Source organism: Bacillus rossius, chromosome 7 (genome assembly GCF_032445375.1).
Source record: "Bacillus rossius redtenbacheri isolate Brsri chromosome 7, Brsri_v3, whole genome shotgun sequence".
In the NCBI taxonomy this organism is placed as follows: Eukaryota; Metazoa; Arthropoda; class Insecta; order Phasmatodea; family Bacillidae; genus Bacillus; species Bacillus rossius.
Window position 1 is genome coordinate 41,055,044 of NC_086335.1, and position 24,903 is coordinate 41,079,946.

The 24,903-nt window shown below is 37.8% G+C and overlaps 1 protein-coding gene across 1 annotated transcript in view; it reads right to left on the minus strand.

The window, feature by feature from the left end:
- LOC134533884 (PDZ domain-containing protein GIPC3) overlaps positions 1-24,903 on the minus strand; it is an 83,844-nt gene that overhangs the window by 9,234 nt on the left and 49,707 nt on the right. The window contains exons 3-4 of the mRNA XM_063371646.1: positions 1,807-1,940; positions 357-495 (exon numbers count right to left, since the gene is read on the minus strand). Of these exons, the coding sequence (XP_063227716.1) occupies positions 357-495; positions 1,807-1,940 (273 nt within the window). The remainder of the gene's footprint in view (positions 1-356; positions 496-1,806; positions 1,941-24,903) is intronic.

Below are 24,903 nucleotides of genomic sequence, written 5' to 3' on the forward strand. Positions count from 1 at the left end.
CTTAACTGAATAAAAATAGTTTATTATAAGTACCTATGCTTTATTTTTTAATTTAATTCCGAGGTCACATAAATGCTAAGATACCCTCTGAACAGATATATTACTTTTTTTTTGTGCCTCCTCAAAGGAGAATGCAGAAAAATGTTTAAAAGAAGAAAGATTTTTAAAAATAATGCCTAAAAATATTATGTAGTGTGCTACCATTTTCAGCAATTACTGGTAAGGATTCAATAATAAAAAAAAGTGAAATGTTACCCTAGAAGAATATTCGTCATGTTTCTCAAAACATTGAAATCCAACTTTGTAACACTGATAATAAACACACGAGGAAAAGAAACTGGACTAAACCGACATACTGAAACCATCTTTGAGTGGCTCAATCAGCCTCATCGTGAAGGTGCTGTCTCGAGGAATCTCCTTCAGCATCTTGGCCACTTCGTAGTGTCTCCTCCCCACCAGGCTCTCATTGTTTATCTTCTCAATGTGATCTCCAACCTGTCAGGGCAGACAGGCTACGTTAACAACTCTCACACATGGAAGAGTCTAGACTAAACATACCACAGTTCAACTTAAAACTGTTACATTTCTCACTATATAAAACCAGCCTGTATTTACCATCACTGTATATATATTTATTTATCCCTTTAGTATAGAATAATTATAACTTGTACAACCTTGGACATAATAAGAGAATAAACTGTATTACTGGAACTGATTGTATTATAACATGAAGAGCGAACATAGTTCATAATTCAACACTAGCCATGACTCAACCATAAATTTTATGATTTGTGTAGCAGAATTAAGAACTAAAATACTGAATTCAAGTCTAAAATATGTAATTGGTTATTGGAATAACACATTTTTTATTTGTTTTTGAGGGTAACATCATAGGGCTTGGAAAGATTGAAATACATACATTGGTGAGAAATTTATCAAAATTGGATGTGTTCATGGCATATTCAAATGAAGCATGTGAATATTTTTCCATCCTTGTTTCAAATTAGCAAGCCCTTCGGTTTTTTTTCTATTCATGCATTAACAATAACCAAGAAAAAAAAAGTAGTCATACAAAAACTATGAAATGCACAATAGGTTTTTGTTGACAATATTAGTATTAATTACAATTCTTCACAAATAACAGCAATGAGCAAAAACATAAAAGTAATTAGCTGAAACATATCTATCACAACCAAGCAAACAACTATTTTACTGACAATATTTGCACTTATCAAGTACATTTAATAGCTAACTCTCCACTTTAAACCTGCTACCTTTAGAGTCTCACTTAGTCACCTGATGTGGTGTGGGAGGTTCCCTCAGTGATCCACCCTCCTCTCTTTGCTAGCTTGTCACAGCTACACCCCTTTCCAACCCACCCTCACATCATATCCGTTCCCAGGCTTGCTGAGAATAACCTGTATGTCACTAACTTGCTTTCAAACATTTCCCTCTACTTAAGCACTCACTGATCAACAGTTAATTGAAACAAAAAAAGATCACCAAAAATTGATAAAAAAAATCATTGTATTTGTAACAGTAAAGAAGTGATTTTAAATTTAAGAAAAATTATAAATATATATTTTTGACACTATTTATTTGAAAGTTTTTAATTGTCATGTAATTTTTTTTTTAATATTCGTTCATGTCTTCCCATTTATACTACCTTGCAGCCATTCAGTGTGATTACATACAACTGCAAAACACCTTAAGACAATTTACAGGAATTTGAAAATCTTCAGAACAAAAGTTTTCAAACGAGCACAAATCAACATCAATAAGCCAAAAACACAGTGTCTGACTTACCTGGATGTATTTGATGTTGTCGATGACGCTACCTTCCTTGATCCTCTTGATGAAGGCATAGCCGGCACCGTTGTCCGTAATGGTCAGCCCTAACGCATCCGCTGTCTTGGTTATCTCCACTTCCTTCTTCTGCCCTGCAACATAATGCGAAATCCAGCATTGATACTTGTTTGGATAGGAAAAACAGCAATTTAATTTTATTTGCACGTATTTTACAGTATTAATTTTACCTTCATAATAAAACCATAGGAAACAGATATGAACTACCCCATGAAAAAAAAAAAATGTTTTATCAATTATATCGGAAGACTTTATGTCGTAAGTGGACAGATAACTTGACTACCCAAATAACCGAAGTTTAATATAACGGTTTTTCAGGGGGATAATTGAGAGATTTCCTTCATAAATGCAGAGTTCAAATAAAAATCATATCGAGTGTGTGAAGAATAGTTAAATACATATATTAAAGAATCGGTGCAACGTACTCAATATTCTCTAATATTACAACGATAAGATTTTCCACTGGGCTTATCCACGCCAACTGCAAGCAGCACGCGACTGGATAAGAGTCTCGGGCGTGTGATAAGTCAGGCGCAGCTGCCCGGACCGGCAAGGAAGTGATTAGTCCAGGGGTTAATTTCAGTGGGAACGCAAGGGAACGGCGTTCCCTTACCTCCCAAGAGTGCCGGAACGCAAGGGAACGCACTTGTAAATAAGGCTTTATTTGTTTTTATTTTACCATTCATTAAAAAAGTAATATTGGTAAGCTTCATTGCTTCAAACAAAATGGTCAGTGAAAGTAGTCAACAAGATGTTAATGGAGCAAAGGGTGAACTCAATTTAAATTCATGTTTTTATTTTCTTACATCATAATCAAGCACTTTAAAAAGTAATCACCATTAAAATATCAATTTTTTATAAAAATAATTGTAGTATTATGTCTGGATGGCCTAAAAACGCGGGTTTACAGTTATAATTTTCAAAACTTTTTCCCGGGGGAGGGCCCCCGGACCCTCCTCCTTCCTGGGGGGTATTCCAGACCCCCCTGTCTGAGCATCCCGCTTTAGAGTTCCCACACCTAAAACTTTAGAAATTAAGCACTGGATTAGTCTGAAGTGCGATTCTGCTTCCGGATTGGTTATGTTCAAGTACACAGGCAACTCCTATAACGCGGGCTGTCTCCCGCTAAACTCCCCAGCATTAGGCCTGGTTTATTAACTACACAGGAAACGCAACACGCAAAACGTTAAATTACAACGTGTTCAAATACCCGTTTATAAACCACGCAAGACGCAAAAACAAGCGTCGGCCAACCTCCAACTTCTTGCATTTCGGATTGCGTTTCCGCCTTACATATTTAAAGTGAGGTGTTCCGTTAAAGACGCAGATGTTACGTACGCAGACGTCCTGGAATGTTATTTTTTATTACATACATCACTTTTTACTTGTTAAACTTTTTTTTGGTCAGCATTTGACGGCGAATATATATTTCTACGTTGAAACTGATTTATTTTCGACTCTAGTTGTGGAAATATTGGTCTAAATTTCTGCATTAAGCCTACGTGACAGTTGGACAAGGGCGGATCCAGAATGATGGTCAGGGAAGGGCCAAATTAAATTTTCTAATACAATTTTAGTACATTTATAATTTAAATATTTAGTACATTTTATTTGTGGTTCGAAAACGTCCTGTTATATTTAGCACTGCAGAAAATACCACTTAAGTGTGATAAACTATGAAAAGGAATTAGAAGAAAAATTAATAATTATTGGGTTCTGAAAGAGGGGGGGGGGGGAATTCCGCTATCCCCCCCCCCCAAGAATGGATCCACCACTGAAGTTGTAAGTTGTATTTGCTATAAAAGAAGATCAAAAAACATTTTTTTCAAAGTAATAATTAAAATACTTCAGACTGGATTTTCGGCTAGAGTATCGACAACAATTCGAAGACGTTATCCTGACTTCGATAAGGAGTGCAACGACGATCTCATAACTGGTGACCTGAATTCTACCAGAGACTGTAACCCGCCTTCGATCGTCAAGTCTTCAGTGAGGAATTACCTTCTTGGAGACTATGAACACTGCGAGTGAAGAGTAACCATAATTACCAATGACAGACATATAGGCGACAACGTTGGAACCTCGTTACAATCATATGATAGGATGTTCCTGATTAAACTGTGTTGTTGCTGCAATGTTGGTATGTAAGAAGTCTTCTAAAAGGTATGTGGTTAATTTGTTGAATGCGTCTAGTAATTAGTTCTCATGAGTATCATTAGTTGATATGAATGTTAGTTTCAAGTTCAAGTCTCATATTTTCTTGTAAATATCTTTGTTTCTTTGTGTTCATGTTTATCGCATACCTGGACGTTAATTGAGATAATTATAAGATTTTAATTGCTCTAGATTAGCTAGTAATTTTAATGGTCCATTAACTTGTGTTGATTTAGGATTTTATTTCAATATTTGTCCATATATTATTGCATCTTTATTTTATTCTATTTTTGTAATTACATGGTAAAATTATCTTTCTACGATAGTTACTTTCTGTGAATTGATATACGAAAATACTGATTTCAAACAATTATATTTTAGAGTTTATTAGAATATTTTTGAGTGTCATTGAAATACGAATGGTCTTTTGGTGTCCTGATATGAGTTCGTATTTCTGTTCCTCATGTTAATTTAAATGAGAATATGGTAGTATAAAAAATTCAAAAACTATACCCTTGTCGATATTACAATTTTTGTAATAGATTTTTTTATATTTCTGATAAATTATGTTAAAGTATTATAGTTTGAACAATAATAACTTGGTTCTAGTTAAATTAACATCGATATTATGACTAAAATACTGTGACTAGGGAATACCACAAATAACTTATGAGAATAGTTAAAAACAGTACAGTTCTCACAACAATAATTTGATTCAGACCATTTTCATGCACATACGCCATTGCTGGTTTTCACTGTATTTCACTGAGACATCACAAGAACGGAAAAGAAAGATAAATACACAAACACAGGGGAAATAAAGCCAAAATCAGCCAATGTTAAATAAATAGACAGTACAGAGAATTCAGTGGAAGGAATTAGCAAAAACATCACGGGCACAGACGAATACAGCGGGCTGACAATGACACGAACAGAAAGAAGAAAAAAACGAAGACAGAAAACAACCTTGGACAATACAGCGACAGACGAAACAGTCGGTATGTCCATAAGTATGTTTTAAATCTCCCCCACTGCAAGAATCATTCAAAGAACACACAACAATAGTATAAGGTTCTACCGTGCATATAGCTTAGAATTTTAAACCATTAAAATTTGTTAACTTTACTCATTATTTCTTACTGAGACAGATAATGTTATACCCTCTGGCAGTTTGTATGTTTCGTGGAGATGACTGAGTATGCGGGAAATGCAGTCTGTCCGCTGACACCGGCACGAGCCGGACACCACGCTCTTCCTCACTGCTGGCCCTGCCACTCGGCCAAGGCGCGCTGCACAACGGCAGGTCTCGGTGGTGTTGGCACGGGACGCTAAGACCACGAGACGGCACCGGCTTAGCTCAGGACGCAACCCCCTCTTTTTTTTTGCACGGGAAGAAACCCTCTTCACCCCTTCTCTCAAAGTTCGCATCGCCTCCCAGGGGTTCACACGGCCAGTTAGCAAAATAATTCAAACAGTCTTTAATGTAACGAAAACAAGAAAACCAATTCTGGGTATACCGTATTTTGGAATACATGAATTTCCATCGCGCTGAACGGAAATGGCGTGTATAAAATAAATAAAATAATTTAACAAAATTGACGTTGCTTAATTTTTTGACGTGAATTCGATGAACGTCTTACTGGACGGTCGGGCGGCCACACCAGAAAAACTGTGACACCAAAAACATGTACTTTGCAGAGGCTGTAATTCAGAAACTATAAATGGTAGGCAAATAAATGAAATTGCGTTACATAATTCATTACGGCGTCTAACAAACATGCACACAAAACTTCATATTATTTATATAAATGGTAATTTAGGTTCGCCACACACTTGGAGCCTTCTTTGATGACTTTTGAATAAATAAATGAATTAATGAATTAATCTATCAGCCTTTCTTCCATTGCCTCGCGGATCTCTTTGTTGAGAGTTTGGCGGCTGACAAAAAAGTTGCCACACCAAACCGCGACAAACTCGGCCCATCGTTCACAACCACTGGCTCAACTGACTCCATATCAACATCAGGATCACCAGAGAGCATATCCATGTTCAATACCAAACAATTGTCTGCATGCCCCGTCGCTTCTCGCGAGGTAGACGGCTGAGGCTCGCTCGAGCGCAAATTTCGCGCCTCGTTCGGGAGATCGTTTTGTCCCACTGACTCATTTCTCTCGGCTACTTTTTGCCCCATTCTATACCAATGCGACAACTCTGCATTTTTAATTGTTTCTGCTCGGGCGATTCCGCTTGTATTTTCTTTCTTTTCTCCAACATAAACTGTTTTCCTTAGGCATTTCGCTATTAATGGCTCCAAAACCAAAGTTATTAACTTTATAGTTATTCCACTCAACTAGCACCACTCAATGCTCATTCACGAGGAAATTAAAGTTCAAATCACGCAAATCGGTCTATTACTTTCGGAGTCACAGCTCTCACTGACTTCAATTCGATGCTCCCCACCAACGCTCATTACGTTATCACTGCAAACGTTAACCGGGCAAGAGCAAAGTCTGCTCTACTAAGATATATTTACTTCAGCTCTGAAAATTTCATAGTTTTAAGAGGTGTCGAATCCTTAGCCGAAGTGACACCTAACCCGAGAGTACAGACATTCATATTCCCGTCGGAAATTCATGTCAAAAAGTGAGCTAGTCTTGTAGTACTCGCCAGTAATGTGTAACATCTAACCTCGGTAACCAGAAAATACAAGTGTTCTCATGTTGCAAATTTACTTATAATACAAAACTAGGACACGAAATTTAACAGCAATAAAGAAAACACTTTATTTGTACTGTATTTTTTTTTTGTAAATGTAACTAAAATAATCTTGAGGAATGACAGGTATTGGTACATTTGTATTTTTGCACGAAAGCAACTGTATTGCAACAAAAAATTTGCAAAGTAATTTATGATGTGTCGCCCCAGTACCTAAATTAGTAAAAATTATTAGTCAACAGTTCCCTGAATAGTTTTAAAGTATTAACTGTGCACATTAATACGCATAATGAAACAAAATTGTTAGTTATTTCATTAATTTTTTTCCCATGGTTTAAAAAAATCTTTGTTCCCAAAAACTAGCGATCCGTCCCGACTTCGCCGGATGCGATCTACTAATGTGGCGTCATTGGATTTAATAACAACTTATAAGTATCAAGTTCTCGTAAGTGTCCGGTGTTTTCAAAAATTATATACATACTAACACATACTGCTCATAAACTAATGAATTTCTTTGCAAACAATGTTGACAGCTTGTTCCTCAATGAATGGATTATACACATCTAAATGATAGTGAAAACCGCATAAAAATCTATTGCGTAGTTTAGAAAAAATTAAGCGAACAGACAGACGCGGATTGTTTGGTACTATTTAACGATAACCATAGCCAAGTGTTGTAAACATTTAAAATATTTCTCTTGTAGTAATACAAACTATTTCTTGGCAACTGTTTTCCAAAAGAATCTTTTGTAATAGCACAAACTTTTTTTTTTCCTGTGTGGCTGTACGTCAGGAAAATGCACACAGCACCCCGCTGCTAGACAGTCACGCCCTGATTCATCAGCCATCGTTTTGACACATCACTTCTCGTGTAGCTTGAACGCGGGCGGTGAAGTTGTTACGTTCATGTTCAACTCCACCGCAGCGACTTCGCTCTATAAAGACTCCGGCCCCGTCCACCAGGGCACAAAAAGGTGTGCAGAGTTAAAAAAAAAAAACTATTTGAAAACCGCTCAAGACATCCTAACGGGCGTCTGTTTACTAAAAGCGTTAAAGAATGCGCTGAGAGGGGATGAGAGACCTGCAAAATTCGCGGATTCATTGACCTCTAGGATAGACTCCACAATCCTTTAAATACTCGCGGAAATGACACCTGTTCATTGGCTACTGACGCGTGAGACGTCTCAACTAGGCTGTCCGTAATTCGGCACTTTCTTGGTTCAGTGTTTCCCATTGGCTCACAGTTCCCCAGATAAAATGTGGGCCAATCGCAGAAGCGGTACGAAGGTATAGTTGTTTTGATGCTAGCCTATCGCGAAATGAATCCGCGAATTTTGCATGTCTCTAGGGATGAGTGGTTCTGTTTCCGTATTTTGTTTTTAAACTGTGTACTTTGGAGAGTTATTTATAGACATGAAACACCCGGCACAGGTTCTTTCCAGCACACAGAGGGGACTTGCAGTACGCTACATAATGTTATGTGTTTACCACTCAGAAAACATGGTTGTCGTACGCACGACGATAAGCCTTGCGCTCAGAAGCACCAGGGAGCATCACACCCCTGAAAGGAACTGGTCCAAGCTGCGTGCCACGCCGGGGCGAGCTGCTGACAGCGCAACAGCAGTAGGCGCTCCTGATAAGATACCGCTAATTGTCCCGTCCTCGCGCGAGGCCACACGCACGTCTTCGTGGCTGGAAACACCTGCCTCCCCCCCCCCCCCTCATGCTAAGTCTTCGTCAGCTCTAAGAACCAGGGCCCCGCGCCAACCAATTTGGTATCGATTAACAAGGGCGTAGTAAGCCCCCCCCCCCCCTTCCTAAAGAAACTAATCAACGAGCTCAAAATAACGATCGAATATATGGGTCAATTTATGGCCAGTGAAAATGAAAAATTAAAGAGTACGTAGCCTCCTCTTTGAACGTGTATTAGGGCACAACTATAAGTAGTATGTAGTACATGCTGTAAAGATATATCGTTCATAAGGGTCAAGTTTTGAAAAACAAAAAAAAAGCTATTGAAGGTCATCAGATAGCCACAAATGCGTATTAAAGTATCATATTTTGAAAACTTTTCTGGGGAGGAACACATCATCAGAAGTTTTTCTATGGTCCGGACGGTAAAGGAGGAGGAGGGGCGGGAGGGAAGCACACCATACCACTTCCCTCGACACCCCCCTCCAATCCTAGCCAATAAAAAAAAACATTCTGTTATAGCTTCATTTGGCTCCACTTTCCCACAAATACTGGCTACGCTCATGCCGATTATGAAAAATTAGCAATAACATCGTCGAAAATTAAGAGTTACACGGTGGTTAAAAATGTTGTTTTAAAGAGTTTTTTTTTCTTTCTGAATTTTAGTCCACCTTTTCTCTGGGAGTTATTCAATTACCCCAAGCAATGCCCCCGCAAAAGTGAACTGCTCGGAGCCCACAGTTTCGCAAATCCTACACCAGTCGCTGTGTGTTTCATCGCCAGGCTGTATAGAAAACGAATATTCTAATATTTAAATATGCAATTAACATTTAAAACACCTGAATATGAAGGGTTCTTGTAAATGAAAGTGACGCAAGTGGGCACTCCAGATGGCCAAGCGTTCAGGAAATAAAAAATAGTTTTGCCGCGGATCGGTCAGTACGTAAGCTAAGTTATTTATGTTGGCATAATCCCCGAGCAGCGGCAAGAGTGTGGATTCGTAATGCTAGGGTCGCGGGTTTGAGTCCCCGTGCGGAAACTTTCTTTTACGCCTCAAATGAATCGAAATAATGCATAATGTAATTTTTTTTTTCACAAAAGGCATAGGGCGTCATTATCTATTTTTTTATTTCAATTGCTTATTGAAAAGTTATTCGCAATATCTAATTTTCTATGATTATGCACCCGTTAAAATAACGACGCCCTATGCCTCTTATAAAAATATAAATAAATACAATACAATAAGCATTATTTCGTTCCCACTTGCGCCACTTTCATGTCTAGTCAAACCCTAAGTACATGTAGGCCTACTATGAATCAGGACGAAATCGGTGTTGAGTAGCCTAACTCCCCTTGTGCGTCAGTGGTATGTCAGTTTCAGGAACGATATGGTATACAATTATGTATTCGCATATTGAAAACATACACTCGGTGTTCAGTCATGTTTATCTTGAATTTTTTTTTAAGTGAAACTACTTTACAGTCGTTAAGGTAAGCTGAAGCGAAGACTAACCAGAGCTTAACGAAGATCGAAAATGGGGGCGTTCTAAGGAATATAGGGGATGGGGAAAGGGGTAAATAACGTATAGTAGAGAGCTTGGAAAATGAAAAACTATTTGCAAGTTTTGCGTAGCTACGTTTGATAAAATTGTGAACCTCAATTGTGAAGGCGAATTTTTTAATCTCAAATTTTAGAATCAAATTACTTGCTGAAAACATTGATGGCAGCAGCAACACTCATTGGCATGTTTGCAATTATAACACACTTGAATACTTGCGATCTTTCACACTTGTATATTAGCTCACTCGCATATTTGCACACATTCGTATACACTCGCCTGAACGATTGTATACTTGCATACTTGTACAAGTGTTTCATATTTCATCTCTCTCTACCCACACACTAATAACGCGTGGGAAGGCCACACATCCATTTTTTTTTACCATATATAGATTTATTTAATTTCCTTTAATCTATCCTTTTTATTTATGAGGATTATTCTATGATCAGTGGTGTGAACCAAACATTAACTCAATCCTATTTTATTCCAAACTTCCAACAAAAGGTCGTACATTCCTGACTTCGGGAAGAAATACATGTGTGTATTCCTAATCCCTGAATATAGACGCGAACATGACTCGGAAGACTCCCAGCGGAGCTACGCCGACCTGAACGCCAAACGCACTGATGTGAAGCAGGAGGGAGCTCCTGTTGAAACTGTCTAACATCACCGCGAATGGTCGCATCAACCATCCGTTCCGAGTTCTTTCTCGTCGTGCGGAGTGCGACTGGCTCTGGCGAGGCTCGGCACTAACGGCACTAAGCCTCCTTTCAGCTGACGCGGGGGTTTGCAAACTTATCAGACGGCTGAAACGTGGATTATAACCAGGCGCATTCATTAACGCAGGCCCGACTTCAATCACCTGTCGCGACCGGCTGATAGCGAAAACGAATAATGTAATTTCATCAAGCGACGTGGTTGTCACAGAGCCGTCTAGGCGGAGAACCACCCGGAGGGGGGGGGGGGGGGTGTCATGAGATATGGGGTGAATTTCGATATTTTAAGAGCGTGCTTCGTAACAAACAGTTCTTAGCTCGCGCCTGGCATCTGCGTGCGTGCTGTGAGCGCGCGCGCGTAAATGTGCTTGTATCTTTAATACATTCCCAAGGCCACGAACGTGTCGATAAGCAGTGCGAGCCACGGCGGCAGGCATGCATCGCAGCCATTCACTGACCAGTATGTATTTTTGTTTCATAACAATACATACTTTGTATGTTTTTTGTTGCAGACGTGAACATAATGCAACACCCTCCGTTTAATTGGGAACTATGAACCAAAACATAAAGGGGTATTTAAATTACTACCACAAATCATACCGGCTATAGAAGTTGTTTTCGTGATCCTGTGTTTTAATAAGGGGCCTACTTGTATATTTATTTCCTGAAACCTCAATGGTGTTTCATCCTGACTCCTCGATCACCAAAGATTTATGTATTTAATGACGTTCGTGGGTGTCAACTCTATGTTCACGCGTGAAACGATCGATTAAAAAAACAAACATACCATTGTCATTTATGCCCGGTTCTTTTAGGCTCGTTACTAAAATGTATAACGATTTCTGTGAAAATGTGATTGTTTAAGCAAACCATTATTATTTTACAGCATTTCTCTCAAATAGTAATACATATAAATATATCCTTTTTTACAGAAACAATCTCTGCAGGACGTTTCATTCCTATAAAATAAAAAATAAAAACAGAATAAACGCGTTTTGGCATTTTCACTCCAAAAAATACAGTTTCAAAACGAAACTCTTCAACTCTGAGCGTATTCAGATATGTTTTTCGTAAACAGACATCACTCGGATATGTAGATAAGTTTTCAAATAGTGTGTTTTTTGTTCTGAAGCTCTGCACACCGTGTGTGCACCCGAATAGGTGGGGCGTTAAACACGCTTATGTATAACAGAGGTTGCAGGTTGGATCCCGTCCCCGGCATTACTCAAATTAATGATTTAATACAATTTCTTGTGTGCCGGAAATTAGGTATTTCAGCACGTTTTTTTTAAATTTTATCATAATTTTAAAATTATTTTTGGAAATAATTTTATTTTCCATATAGATTGGTTTCATAAGGGGGTAGTTTTTTTTTAAGTCGACTGTACCGCGACTCGCCCCTGGTCGACCTTAGTGCGCGCAAACTCCGACAGAGGGAAGTCTTTTACGATAGTTCACTTCGGGCCGGACGACGAGAGTTGCCGAAGGTTTCCGACGCCCCTCCACCCTCTAGGACGAAGTCCTTGTTTAATTAGCGACGCGGCGCGGATGTGAGGAGACTCTTACAGCACCCTGGAACGACCGCGTCGGTAGTCCGCTGATCGCGTTTCGGGCTCCGTCCAGTTAAATCAAAGCTGACGCCGAGCAACAGTACTAAGATGTAGTCTGATCAGAAAAGGGATGTTTCCCTATTTACCTTTTGGTTTTTTATTTTAGTCATCTCAGCATAGCCTCTACGTAGTAATCCCAGTTTCTCCACGAACCAAAATTCTGGTTTGGTGCCGCATTTTTTTTCTTTTAACCGCGACGTCGGCCGCGCATCGCCCTCCATCTTCCTACCAGCCAACATGGCTGTGCCTAACAACTACTACCCTGTTTTGACAGGGTCCTAGAAACCCCACCCCCCACCCCAAAGAGAAATCAACCATAATGGGGAACAAAGCAAGCCCGGCGACCTCCAATTTTGAATTGGTGGTTTCGCCAGTGGAAGCTCTCATCCCCGGCCTTTTCGCCATTAGCTACGAACCGCCAGAAAATCTTCAGTTTGTGAGAGCGAGTGCCAGTGAAAGTTTATTTTGTTAATTTCCAAATGTAATTTCAGATATCAGATTCGAACCAGTTTAACAGTTTTGGTCTCTTCAGCCATCTCGAAATTGTATATGTGAAATGGTTATAATTAACCAATGATAAGCTAATATGGTGATTACAGATTATTGTAAAATGTTAAAACTTTACGGTTTCCTTAAGAATGATGGGTTGGAAAAATAATTTTCTATTCGCGGCCCGGGTCGGCAAATGATTAGGTAAACTGAGATCTCTTTAATAATGGTTAAATGATAGAAGTGTTTTCTCTTTACAGCTTGTAACAGAAAGTCTTGAAAACAAACTTTGATCTTAAATAAAAGGATGCCTATAAACGTAACTGTTTGTTTTTATTACTTAAGGCAATAACGATCCATACTATGATCTCAGGTCTTGATAGGGAGCTTACAAATTTTCGTTGGACCCACCCCGTGTCCGCCTCTGATGTTTAATTTTGTTCTTAATTTTTCATTTCTGCCCGCCACTTCCAAGGCCTGTTTTGTCGACATCTTGTCAATATTAATAACAAGGACACGAGGGGCGTTTCACTTGGGCATACGCAATTGCAGTTCTGCACTGTTTGTCATGGGAAAAATTCATAAACGCAAAATAAATAAAAACATAAATCAGCTAATGGCAAACAGATAGACCCAACGATGAACCTATTATCGACAGAACAGCGACGACAGCACAGACGAACACATTCAAACTTAAATACAGTGTGGGGCAGATTTGGCTGGTAAATTATAATTTAAAAAAAAAAAAAAACAGTTCAAGATATAATAAAAGGTTTTAATTTTTGAAAGTACATATTACGCCATTTAGTTACTTAAATATTACATGTAATATCGTCCAAGTAGTGGCCTTGGCGGGCGATGTACTTATTGAGCCGTTCCACAAAGTTTCTACCCACTCTTGCCAGCATATCTTGTGAAATTCCTCAATTGCCTCCATCAGAGCTTCCATTGTTCAAGGTCGAACTTCGTAAACTTATCTTTGAGGCAGCCAAACAGAAGAAAAGTCACAGGTGGTCAAATCCGGGGTGCAAGGGGGCCACAGAACATCCCATAGTAAGGAGATCAGGCGGCCGCTAGTAAACGATAACTATTCACAATTTGGCCAACGAAACAACAATACATTCAAATAATGAACTACGGCAGTCAAGTGAAGCGCAAAACACCGACACTTTGTTTAATGTAAATTGAACCCACTTCTTTTTATTTGCAACTTATGTTACATTAAAAAATTATTCCACATAAAACAATGTGATCAAATCTATGCAATTTTTTGGTTAATTATGACAGTATTTACTGACTATTAATACTGACTGTAATTGCCACGTTCAATGAAAAGATTTGTCTACACCAGATTACACACTAAAATGAGTTAAAATTAGTTTCTTTTTTTTTCATTTATAAGACATTCTTTCTTAAGGATAAGCGTACTAGCTGTGCCATCGTTGCAGCAGGAACGATGATAGTAAATCCAAGACGAAAGGTGTAACGGCTGAGTAAATTCTTAAAGAATTATAAACACGAAGGTATTGCTTAGCAAACAAAATAGCTGTATAAATGCTAATGCTATAAGTATTGTTTAATAGCTTGAAAGACATTTGCTAGGAAGAATAGTAAACATGCATAGTGAAGTGGGTATTGTCAAAGAATGATTTTAAGAAATCAGCAAGGAATCAGTGTTAACAATAAAATAATGTATTGCTATCCAATTGGAATAGGGGTGTGGCAGAGGGTAGGCAAGTCTGCACGATTACGTGGTGTGTGAAGTAATTTTTTTTCTTTCAACTAATTTTGCGCCATAATTGTTAGAAGCCCAAAATAATGACTGAAGTGTAGTGTTTTGCAGTGCGGAAACAGGTTTAAATGACTATTTTTATGAAAATGACGGAGATTCTAATTCATGCTTACTTACCATCATCTGAAGTTATCAAACAACAATTTACACAATTTTTAGGCCGGGACAGTGTGGCTAAGGCGAGGTTAAAAAGTGACTCAACTACGCCACAGCATGCAGTCTCCTGACATTTCCTAACACCGTGGGTGTGGGGGTCATTCTCATTTTGACGGAAATTATTATCATGGCAAAGAATGCACACGCCCACTCCCTGGCGATAACAAATAGCAAGGCAGCGCCAAGAACACGGGTCGGAGGCAATAAATAGCGTCCTAGAGCTTATCAAACAAGACTTGCCTAGTTGTCAACGGCGGCGTTATCAAGCAGTCGCCAGCACCGGTCCAAACAAAGGATTAATTTAATCTTTGAGTAGACAGAGGAAGCAGTGAACCGGGGCTCGCATTCCGCAACACTCTGGTTTCGGTGGTGCGCGGAGACAAGTGCAGGAATGGTTCCTTTCTGAACACTATGATACATCCCTACAAGGGGCCAGTAGTATATATTGGTACCTCCTTCGGCATGAGTGTGGAGTTGGGAGCCGATGTCCGCCATCTTGGATTCCGATATCACAGCGGCCATCTTGGATGACCATGACCTTGACCCTTCACGTTTACCTTCAAAAATTTCCAAAAATTTGCCAAAATTTCCAATTTTCAGGAGAAAAAAATTCCGGAAAAGATCTCAAAAACTCAGAATAATACACTTTTCCCTATATCGAAGGAAAAATTCCTCAAAAATGTGAACGGCATGAAATGTCCTAAAAACAGCTTAAGAATCCTAAAAACAAGCCGCCAACTGTCTTTGACTCCATTCAGCTGCGAGAGTTAATGTAGCTCATTCAAGAAACTTGTTGCAAGAAGTTCCTATTCCTGCCAATAGATGGAAACACGTGTTGTGTTGAGGTAAATATTATTTGTAGTTTATGTAGGATGCGGGATGCTCTTTCACGATCGCAAACGAAGCAGGGCTTCGACACTCGTGTAACTGTTCTGTAGTCAAATAGGCCTGTCGATGTGTGGCTACAAATATTTCACTGCGAAGATATCGTGTGAAGTCTATATACACTACCGGATATAGTCTAAGACTACAAAACTTTCACAGCTCTTGAAGGTCGTTAAGCGAGAAACTTACCAGTACGCGCAAGCCGCAGCAGTGACCTCGACAACGTAGATGTTGCGAAACGCAAGGCCATAAGAGTACAGTGCTAGTACAGAATGAACACTCGATGCTATGATTTTCAGTAGTCTGTGCAAAGTCGCAAACTTTACAAAAATGAAATGCTTTTAAAACACTATAAACCCATCGTAAGTACATAAATGAGGTATGTTATAAATATAAAAATATGTCTCAATGTTAGCCTTATATGTAGGTATACAATAAATAGTTAAAATTTCTATCAAAAATTTATGGCTAAACTAGACATTTTTCGAAAGCATGTGGAGTAGCAGCCGTGAATTATTTATTTTTAGGGCTTTGTAACATTTTATTTAGCTAATATAACGATGGGATATTGAAGAAAAGCATATCAATGTTGTTTGTTTTTCTGTCGTGCTACTGCACACATCACATCTCACATTCACGTGTATTTCACAAAAATTCTGATCCATGAATGAGATTCCTTGCAGCAACCACGCCGGTGTCCACACCATTGTGTGTTCTTCGCTTTGGCAAGATCCAGTTATGTGATAAAAATAAATAAAATTATATTTTTCGTATTAAAAGTAATATTAAACAATTTGAGAGTTCCGTAAAGCAGAAAATACGTATCAAATCTAAGTAATATACCAAGGGCGCCCATATGATAATTTGTAGGGGGGCCAGACTTAGGGGTATGAAGTATTTTTAATATTTTGGAAGACTAACTGCGGCTTGTTACTAGCCATAAAATAGTTCCAGTTCTGACCCTGTTAAAAATGTTTGTCCTGTTACTAAAATACTAGACCACAGTACTCATTCGCCATAAAAACTTTATTGGCTACTTTATTAATTAAATATTAACTATTTTATTGAAACAAGTAAATTTTTAGCAACACAAATGCAGGAATACAGTCCTTATAATTTTGCAGCGTCTCGGGTACACGAATATCAAGAATACAGTCCTTCAACTAATTGCTCTCTTTACCCCTAAATAAATGTCGCGTACAAATTAAATTAAAATAATTATAAAGTTTAAAAAGTGTTGGTCAAAAGATTTAACTTTGGGAGAGAAACGATTTAAATATGTTATCACAGTAAGAAAATAGTTGTTTTTAAATGTAACGCCTGAACTATGCTTATAATTATAGTCAAAAATTGTTTCAAACATTTTTTTTATTTTCAACTGTTGTTAACTTTACCACGGCGATATTGTATCACACAAATTCACAGTTAAATGAATATTAGTATGTTTCGATATGAATCATAATTGCTTATCATTTAGAATTAGCACAGATGGAATCAGTAGTCGAGGACTATAAGTATATTTAGTGATAGTAAAGCTTCAAATTACAAATGAGAAATCTGTTTACAATATTCAAATAAGATAGAAGTTACTATCAAAAGGAATTGTTTCAAATCATGTAACTTCAAACTCAATTTATTATTATCAGCTCAAATCATGTTATCAATGAGTGCCTTAAAACAGTGCTTACGGCTATTTTTGCTCAATGGTGTCAGCAAATTGGACCACTGGATATGAACTACACTTAAGGGACAAGGTAAATTCTCATAAGTAAATTGCAAAGTTAAGTTATTAATCAAACAGCAACTTCTAATTCCATATGATCAGACACAAAATCAACATTATAGTTAGAACAAATTAAAATTTAGTTCATGCCAAAAATTATTCACAATAAAATTAAATTGAAGATGAACTTCTGGAAAATTAGTGTGATCTCAGATTGTATGAAAAGAAAATTTAGGTACTTGATAATCGATAGTTCAAGGGACTCTCGAAAATTGTTCAAATGTTATTCAATACGACGACAACCAACCTCCGTCAGTACATGCGAAAGTATGACGACACAGATGACCTCTGGCTCTGCAACACAGCTGTGCGTGGTCCGGGAACTATTGCTGCTCACTGCCGCTGCATCCTTCCTCGCAGTGGGAAAGGTCTTGTTCGGTACGCACCAATGGTCGACTTCGAAGTTCTGTGTGAAACACGGCGCCCTCAACTGCTTCTATATCACCACTGCCGGTCAATCGTTGACCTTCCTTCCTTCCGGCTGGAGCGGTTTTGATATGAACTTGTAGAAATTCTTCTCCTCAGCTCGATTCTCTTCAGTCAAAATTGTTGATCCCTGGCATTACAGCACGTTGAACAGCGGCAGTAATCAGTCTTACAGGCTGAAAACTTAGTTGAATGGTTTCATTCGTTTCCGTCGTGAAAATTTGATAGTTCGTTTCAAAGCAAGCAATAGATCTTGAATAAACCCTATCGTGGTTGCAGTTTATCGCCTACGATGATTCAAATTTGATGTCACAATAATCTAATTCATTAACACTACTTCAGCCACATTGCTTTATTAGTAAAAACATGAATGCCAGTCCAAAATATAATAAAATTTTGCAAAATTGATATCTCGTGGATAATCAGAAGTAGGTAATAACGATGTCTCTACAAAACCGTGGTAGAACGAATACTCCTTCGTTCTAGAGAATTTACTTTTCCTTTGCTATTTAAACGACTTTCAGATGTCAAAACACAAAACAAGCTGAATGTCCTAGCTAGCGCTATTCGCTGGATATTCTAGCCAATCATTAACTTTCTCACAAGTTCATCTTATAATAATTAAATTTATTGTTTAACACATGAATTTCAATGGGTTATTTATAAAATATGAACATTTTATGAAACAAGCCAAGATAAAAAGAGGAATTTCATATCAGTGTCTAAACACAATCATAGAGGATTAACCTAATTTAAGTTAACAGATATGTTAAGTAGGAATAAAGTATAAGAATTTAGTTTTCAGTATCTTATGCTTCTCTACCTTCATAATTTAATACAGAAAACAAATTAAAATGCACACATCACACGATTTTTCACTGGTATTGACATAAAAAGCAAATTTTAAGATAAATTATTATGCATAAGTTTGATTACGGATTTGACTCTAATATTTATCTGAAAAAGCAAACTGTAAATTTATTTTCTTCTTGCCGAACAAGTCAAGCACTTTGTCCTCGAAACCAGGGTTTTTCACTCTTTTCCTGTGGACACTTAGAAGGCACAAGCTGGACAGACGGTCCTCGCCTGTAGTACTTCTCAGCCACGTCTTCACTTTACGCAGTGTGCTGAAAGAACGTTCTATTGTGCAAGTTGTGGGGGGTATGGTTTGGTAGAATATAAGCAGTCGCCTTACTGCTGGGTAAAACATTGTTTCTGAAAGTATATCATGGAGCTTTGTTTTTTCCAAACATTCCTTATTCGTCCAGACGTCATACCATAATCTGGCTTCTGCTTCCAAGTTGTCGATTTGATAAAACTTTTGCAAACTTTTTATGTCTCTCATGAAATCTTCTTTCGTCTCCTTTTTCATCAAATGTGGGTGAAGAATTCCACCTTTGAAAGGTATGCCTTTATCTCTTTCAAATCTTGTAGTAAGTGACATAATTATAGAATCCATGTACGGATTGTAAATTGCAACTTTGAAATAGTCTTCAGGTGATGAGCACTGGACATTCACGTTACATCTGTGGGTCTGCTTTCCAGCCAATCTTGGGATTTTTATATCTATGTCAAGCTCATTACAATCTTCTTTTACTGCCTCGAAAATGGTTTTGAATTCGTCATTGCTTTCTCTCTGCTTTTGAAAATTTTCTAGCAGGTCAGTATTGATGTATCTGTCACCACACAAAAGTTAACATGATGCAATGCGTGGTGCAACTGTGGTTAGTCGCTGTGAGGTCACTTTATATCACTCGTGCAATGAGGCAAGTTATGGAATGTTAAAAAAAAAAAATAATAATAAGGGGAACGCAGGGGTGGGCAGAGGGCAGACGGCAGTCATTGTTTCTACTATTTAATATTATATATATTCCGTTCAATAAATTATAACATGTATTTTTAGGGGGTGGGGTGTTTAAAATTTTATGAAGATAACGATTTTACGAATGCAATCCAAGCGAACGGGAGCGTACGTAAAATCGGGATTCCAGTGTGAATTGCTTTCGTCTACTGAAGGTAGCGGAATCCTTATCCTTTTAAAAACTTTTGAAGGGAAAAAAAGTTTTCCTCTAAATTCAAAATTCCAACATAAATTTTACGTTGTAGACTTTTCTGAACAATAATTCTTATTTGAGTAACTTTAATGGTGTAAGCTTACCTTAAAAATTATGAATATTCTGAGCGGTTGTGACGAATGAGGAAAACTAAGAGAAAATACATAATAACAATGGTTTTTATCTTTACACTTTTCACGGATTTATTTACACTTAAGTTATTTATACTGACTGACTACACTAAACTAAATCTAGACCAGATGCATAAAACTGTACACCTAAAGACTATTGAAAAATCTCTGTTTTGAGATGTTATTTGTGAACATACACATTATTATGACGAAAAAGTAGCAAAACATTTCGCCGTCTGCAAGCACATGTCAATTGTCGCGTCGTCTAACTCTGACTGGTCTAAATCTGTTGTGTTGTGTTATCGCGTGAGCTTGGGCAGGATCACAAAGGGGAATGACTCACCACGGGCGTTGAGCTTGCCCGCATTTTCTCCCTGTACACAACACCTTATATCGCAGCAGCAGAAACTAATGCTTGAACTAACATAAAAAATGAAGTAGACATGTAAAAATCCGATATAGAATAATATCTTCGTATTGAACCACTTCTACATAATACCGAATTTAAATAATTTTCTTTAAAGTAAAACACCTGACTACACTATATATATTTTTCCTTCCCTGAAAACTAGGGGGGGGGGGGCACGGCCCCCCCCCCTGCCCCCGGGTATGGGCGCCCTTGTAATATACAGTGGCATGTAACTTTTTTTATTTACACAAGGTTCAATTTAGCGTGCAGAGAAAAAAAAAAGCTTACAGTGTACTAAAAGTAGGTAGGTTTGGTATGTACTGGGACAGTGGCTGGTGGTGGGGGATCCGGGGATCCGCGGCGGCCATCTTGGAATACGTCCTTCCGGCGGCCATCTTGGATTACGTCACTTCCGGCGGCCATCTTGGATTACGTCACTTCCGACGGCCATCTTGGATTTGACCTTGACCTTGGACCCATTCCGCCATTTTGTTTTCTATAACATTCCACCGAATTGTCACATCCACCTTCTTGAAAATCCTCAAATATGAACTAGAAAATCGGGAAAAAATTTTAAAAACTGATAAATAATATAAATAAAATTTTAATTTAAAAACTTTATGACTTCGTCATCGAGCTCCTCACTCCTGTGCGTTGCACTTTTCATTACGATGCCATCTTCATCGAGCTTCCCACTCCTACCCATGCATTATAGTCTGCTGGAGGCAGCCATCTTGTTTAGTGGAGACCGCCATCTTGATTTCATCTGATGGATGTCGTCATCGGGTGTAGGTTTCTAAAGTATGTTAGTGTATGTAAGGTCGAGTTTATATTTCCTACCAGTGTTGTTATGACCCTAATAGACCAAAAAATTCACAAATTATGTTAAAATAAATCACAAAATCCAGTCATTTTGATGTTGTGACCACCATTTATGTTATGAGCCTTAAAAAAACAAAACATCCGTCAAACCCACAGTCATTTTGTTCAAGACCACCATTTTTTCTTAAAGAAATAATCATTTATGATGTTTATATGTATAGTCTGTGATATATGTTATCATTCATCAAAATAATCGTCTCATCGTTGCGGATAAAATGGTTATAGTAATGATAATTTTAAAAAAAATTAGTTAATTTAATTTATTTACTCAATACTACACCGTTCAGGACCAGAAAATTTTCAGAGTCCTCACTCTCAAACAATATTTTTATTGACGTATCTTCTAAGCAGTAACATGTTGGCGTACTCGTGTTAAAAAGCTGCATGGAAGCAGATATTTTAATGTTTGCGTATATATTTTCATTTCTCAGAGACAAATTTAAATAGAATTACCTTGCGGAATGCAGGTGTTATATTAAAATAATAAACAATTTGTAGGTAAAATCATATTTATTGAAATAAAGCCACGCTTTTCACAACATAAAATCTTCAAGAAAAGAAAACTATATAACCTAAACGGAAACTATATACAAAAACGGAAAAGATATACAAAAAATGGAAACTATACATCAAAAAACGGAAACAATATAAAACAAAGTCTCAGCGTTGCGGATGCGATGGTTATAGTAATAATACTTATTAACCTTTTTTTCCCATCAAATTTAATTACTTACTACTTCATAGTCGTCACAGGAACCAGAAATATTTTAGAGTCCTAACCCACAAGTAGATAAGTATCTATTTTAAATAGGAACATGTTTGTGTATTCATATTTAAAAGCTGCATGGAAGATGAAATCAAGATGGTGGTCTCCACTAAACAAGATGGCTGCCTCCAGCAGACTATAATGCATGGGTAGGAGTGGGAAGCTCGATGAAGATGGCATCGTAACGAAAAGTGCAACGCACAGGAGTGAGGAGCTCGGTGACGAAGTCATCAAGATTTTAAATTAAAATTTTATTAATATTATTTATCAATTTTTTCCCGATTTTCTAGTTTATATTTGAGGATTTCAAGATGGTGGACGTGACATCATAATTCGGTGGAATGTTATAGAATACAATATGGCGGAATTTTTAGAAAACAAAATGGCGGAATCCAAGATGGCGGCATGGGTCAAAGTTCAAGGTCAAATCCAAGATGGACATCGGAAGTGACGCAATCCAAGATGGCCACCGGAAGTGACATGATCCAAGATGACCGCAGGAAGTGATGTAATCCAAGATGACCGCAGGAAGTGATGTAATCCAAGATGGCCGCAGGAAGTGATGTAATCCAAGATGGCCGCAGGAAGTGACGTATTCCAAGATGTCTACCGGAAGTGATGTAATCCAAGATGGCCGCCGGAAGTGACGTATTCCAAGATGGCCGCCGGAAGTGACGTATTCCAAGATGGCCGCCGCGGATCCGCGGATCCCCCACCACCAGCCACTGTCCCAGAACATACCAAACCTACCTACTACAATAGATTGGGTAAATATAAGGGTCGCAGTTTTTTTCGTAAAAAATCTGCAAAATTCCAAATAATTTATGTTTTAACACTGCAGACGTTCCTCTATTTACCCTGAAAACAGCATTTCAAATTTCTAACACGTTTCTAATATTTTACAGTTTATATGTTACATTAGGTATTTGTGCAGTGACGCGGCCATTACACAACAATATTTCAACTAGGGACAAGAATTCATGGCGAATTGCGATAACCGAAATAACACCGAAATGCGAGTTAATCCACCGTAGAGTACCAAAATACAACTAAAAACAGCATTGCAACAAAAATTAAATCACAAAGAAAAATGATATTTTAATTTAGTTGGTTCAATGAATGTCATTTATAAATATAAAGTTTGTATAAACATATATCTATGGACTAAATGCATAGAAAAGATTTATCTTTACTTAGTCCTATTACTGATGTCCGTACATTTCTCAAACTCATAAAACTTTCCCTTTTTTTTTTTTTGAGCAATTCTGTCCTACATAAGCTTATTACAAATTACTTTATTGTAAAAATACAGCATGTATTACAGTCAAAATTGCATTAAATATTTTGGCGAAAGAAGAATGTACGATATTAAAAAACTTCTTGTGTTATACATGTTGAAATACACTTATCTTTATGAATAAATAGAATCAAGGATAAAACTAAATTAGTCTTAAGCCATCAGTGGCGTAGCCAGGATTTGTGTATGGGGGGTGTTAAGAAGCATGGTCCCCCCGTATTACAGCGAGGGGTCCGGGGGTCCTCCCCCGGGAAAATTTGGATTTTAAGGTGTAAAATAGTGCTATTTTAGCAGTTTTCGGTACTTAAATTTAAATATAGTAATGGTAAAAATTTTATTAATTTTAATATGAAATTTGTTTGAGTGATGAATAAGAAATTAATTAAAGATTCGGTGCTAAGGGGGGGGGGGGGGGGGGTTGTAACCCCTAAACCCCCCCCCCCCCTGGCTACGCCCCTGTAAGCCATAACATATTTATTTCAATTATTTTTGCAATAGGAATCAGTCTTGACGACAGATGATGCCAGTTCCCGAGACGTCACAACTATTTTATCACAGGAAGCTTGTGTCGCTGTCGTCCAGGTTTCCTGGTTGATTTTCATCGTTGGGTTTGTATGCGCATTTCTGTGTTCAAGACCACCCACCAAAAAAAGGGAGAGGGGGTTGTGGTGTTATGGAGCGAGTTGTGCCATTGAAAAAAATAGGGGGGAATAAGAAATTTTATATATATCTATATATATCTATCTATCTATATATATATATATATAAGGTGACATTAATTGCCCTTAACGTACAATATGTTGCTCAGTGTTAAATTTGCATTGAAAACGATCTTGATAAACTAATTTTTAAAAAAAATTCCGCAGAACCACCTGTTTGGACATCAAATTCTAAGTCCTAGATAGGTTGGTTTTTTAAATAGGGAAAAAGGGGGGGGGGGGGGCATTGTTGGTTTAGGAGGGTGGGCGGAATGTGCCGTTATCATTGGCTGTGCTGTCCAATAGTTGTTTCTTTCGGTATTTACAGCTCTAGTCGCAAGCTTACCCTGCTCGCCTGTGCTGCAATTTTTTCCGACTAGATACTTCTCGGAATTCTCCGCGCTGTCGCGGCAAGTAACATTTGACATCAGCTGATGCCGGCTTGTCCTCCGTGTGTTTGTGTAGTCACCATTTTCTTCCAGCCTTGGGTTTTTTTTTTTCCTTTCCTCAACGGGTGTAAGGCAGCAATGAAGTTAGGTCCATTAAATTATTTTAAAATATAAAATGTATACATATAGCCTACAGGATGAGTGAATTCTACCGATAAACTTCGACCGTATGTTCATCACGACAAAATAAGGCGTGGAAATAATGTGTGGAAAATCAAGGTGTTGTTATTTCAACGAAATCATTTTACGGACAGCGACAATTTTTGCTGTGTTTTGTAGAACTTTGTTGGATTGAACATCATCCGGATGCCTAGTTTCTAATCTTAAAATACTTTCTCCATTATTTTGCAATTAAATTGTTGTTTTTTCTT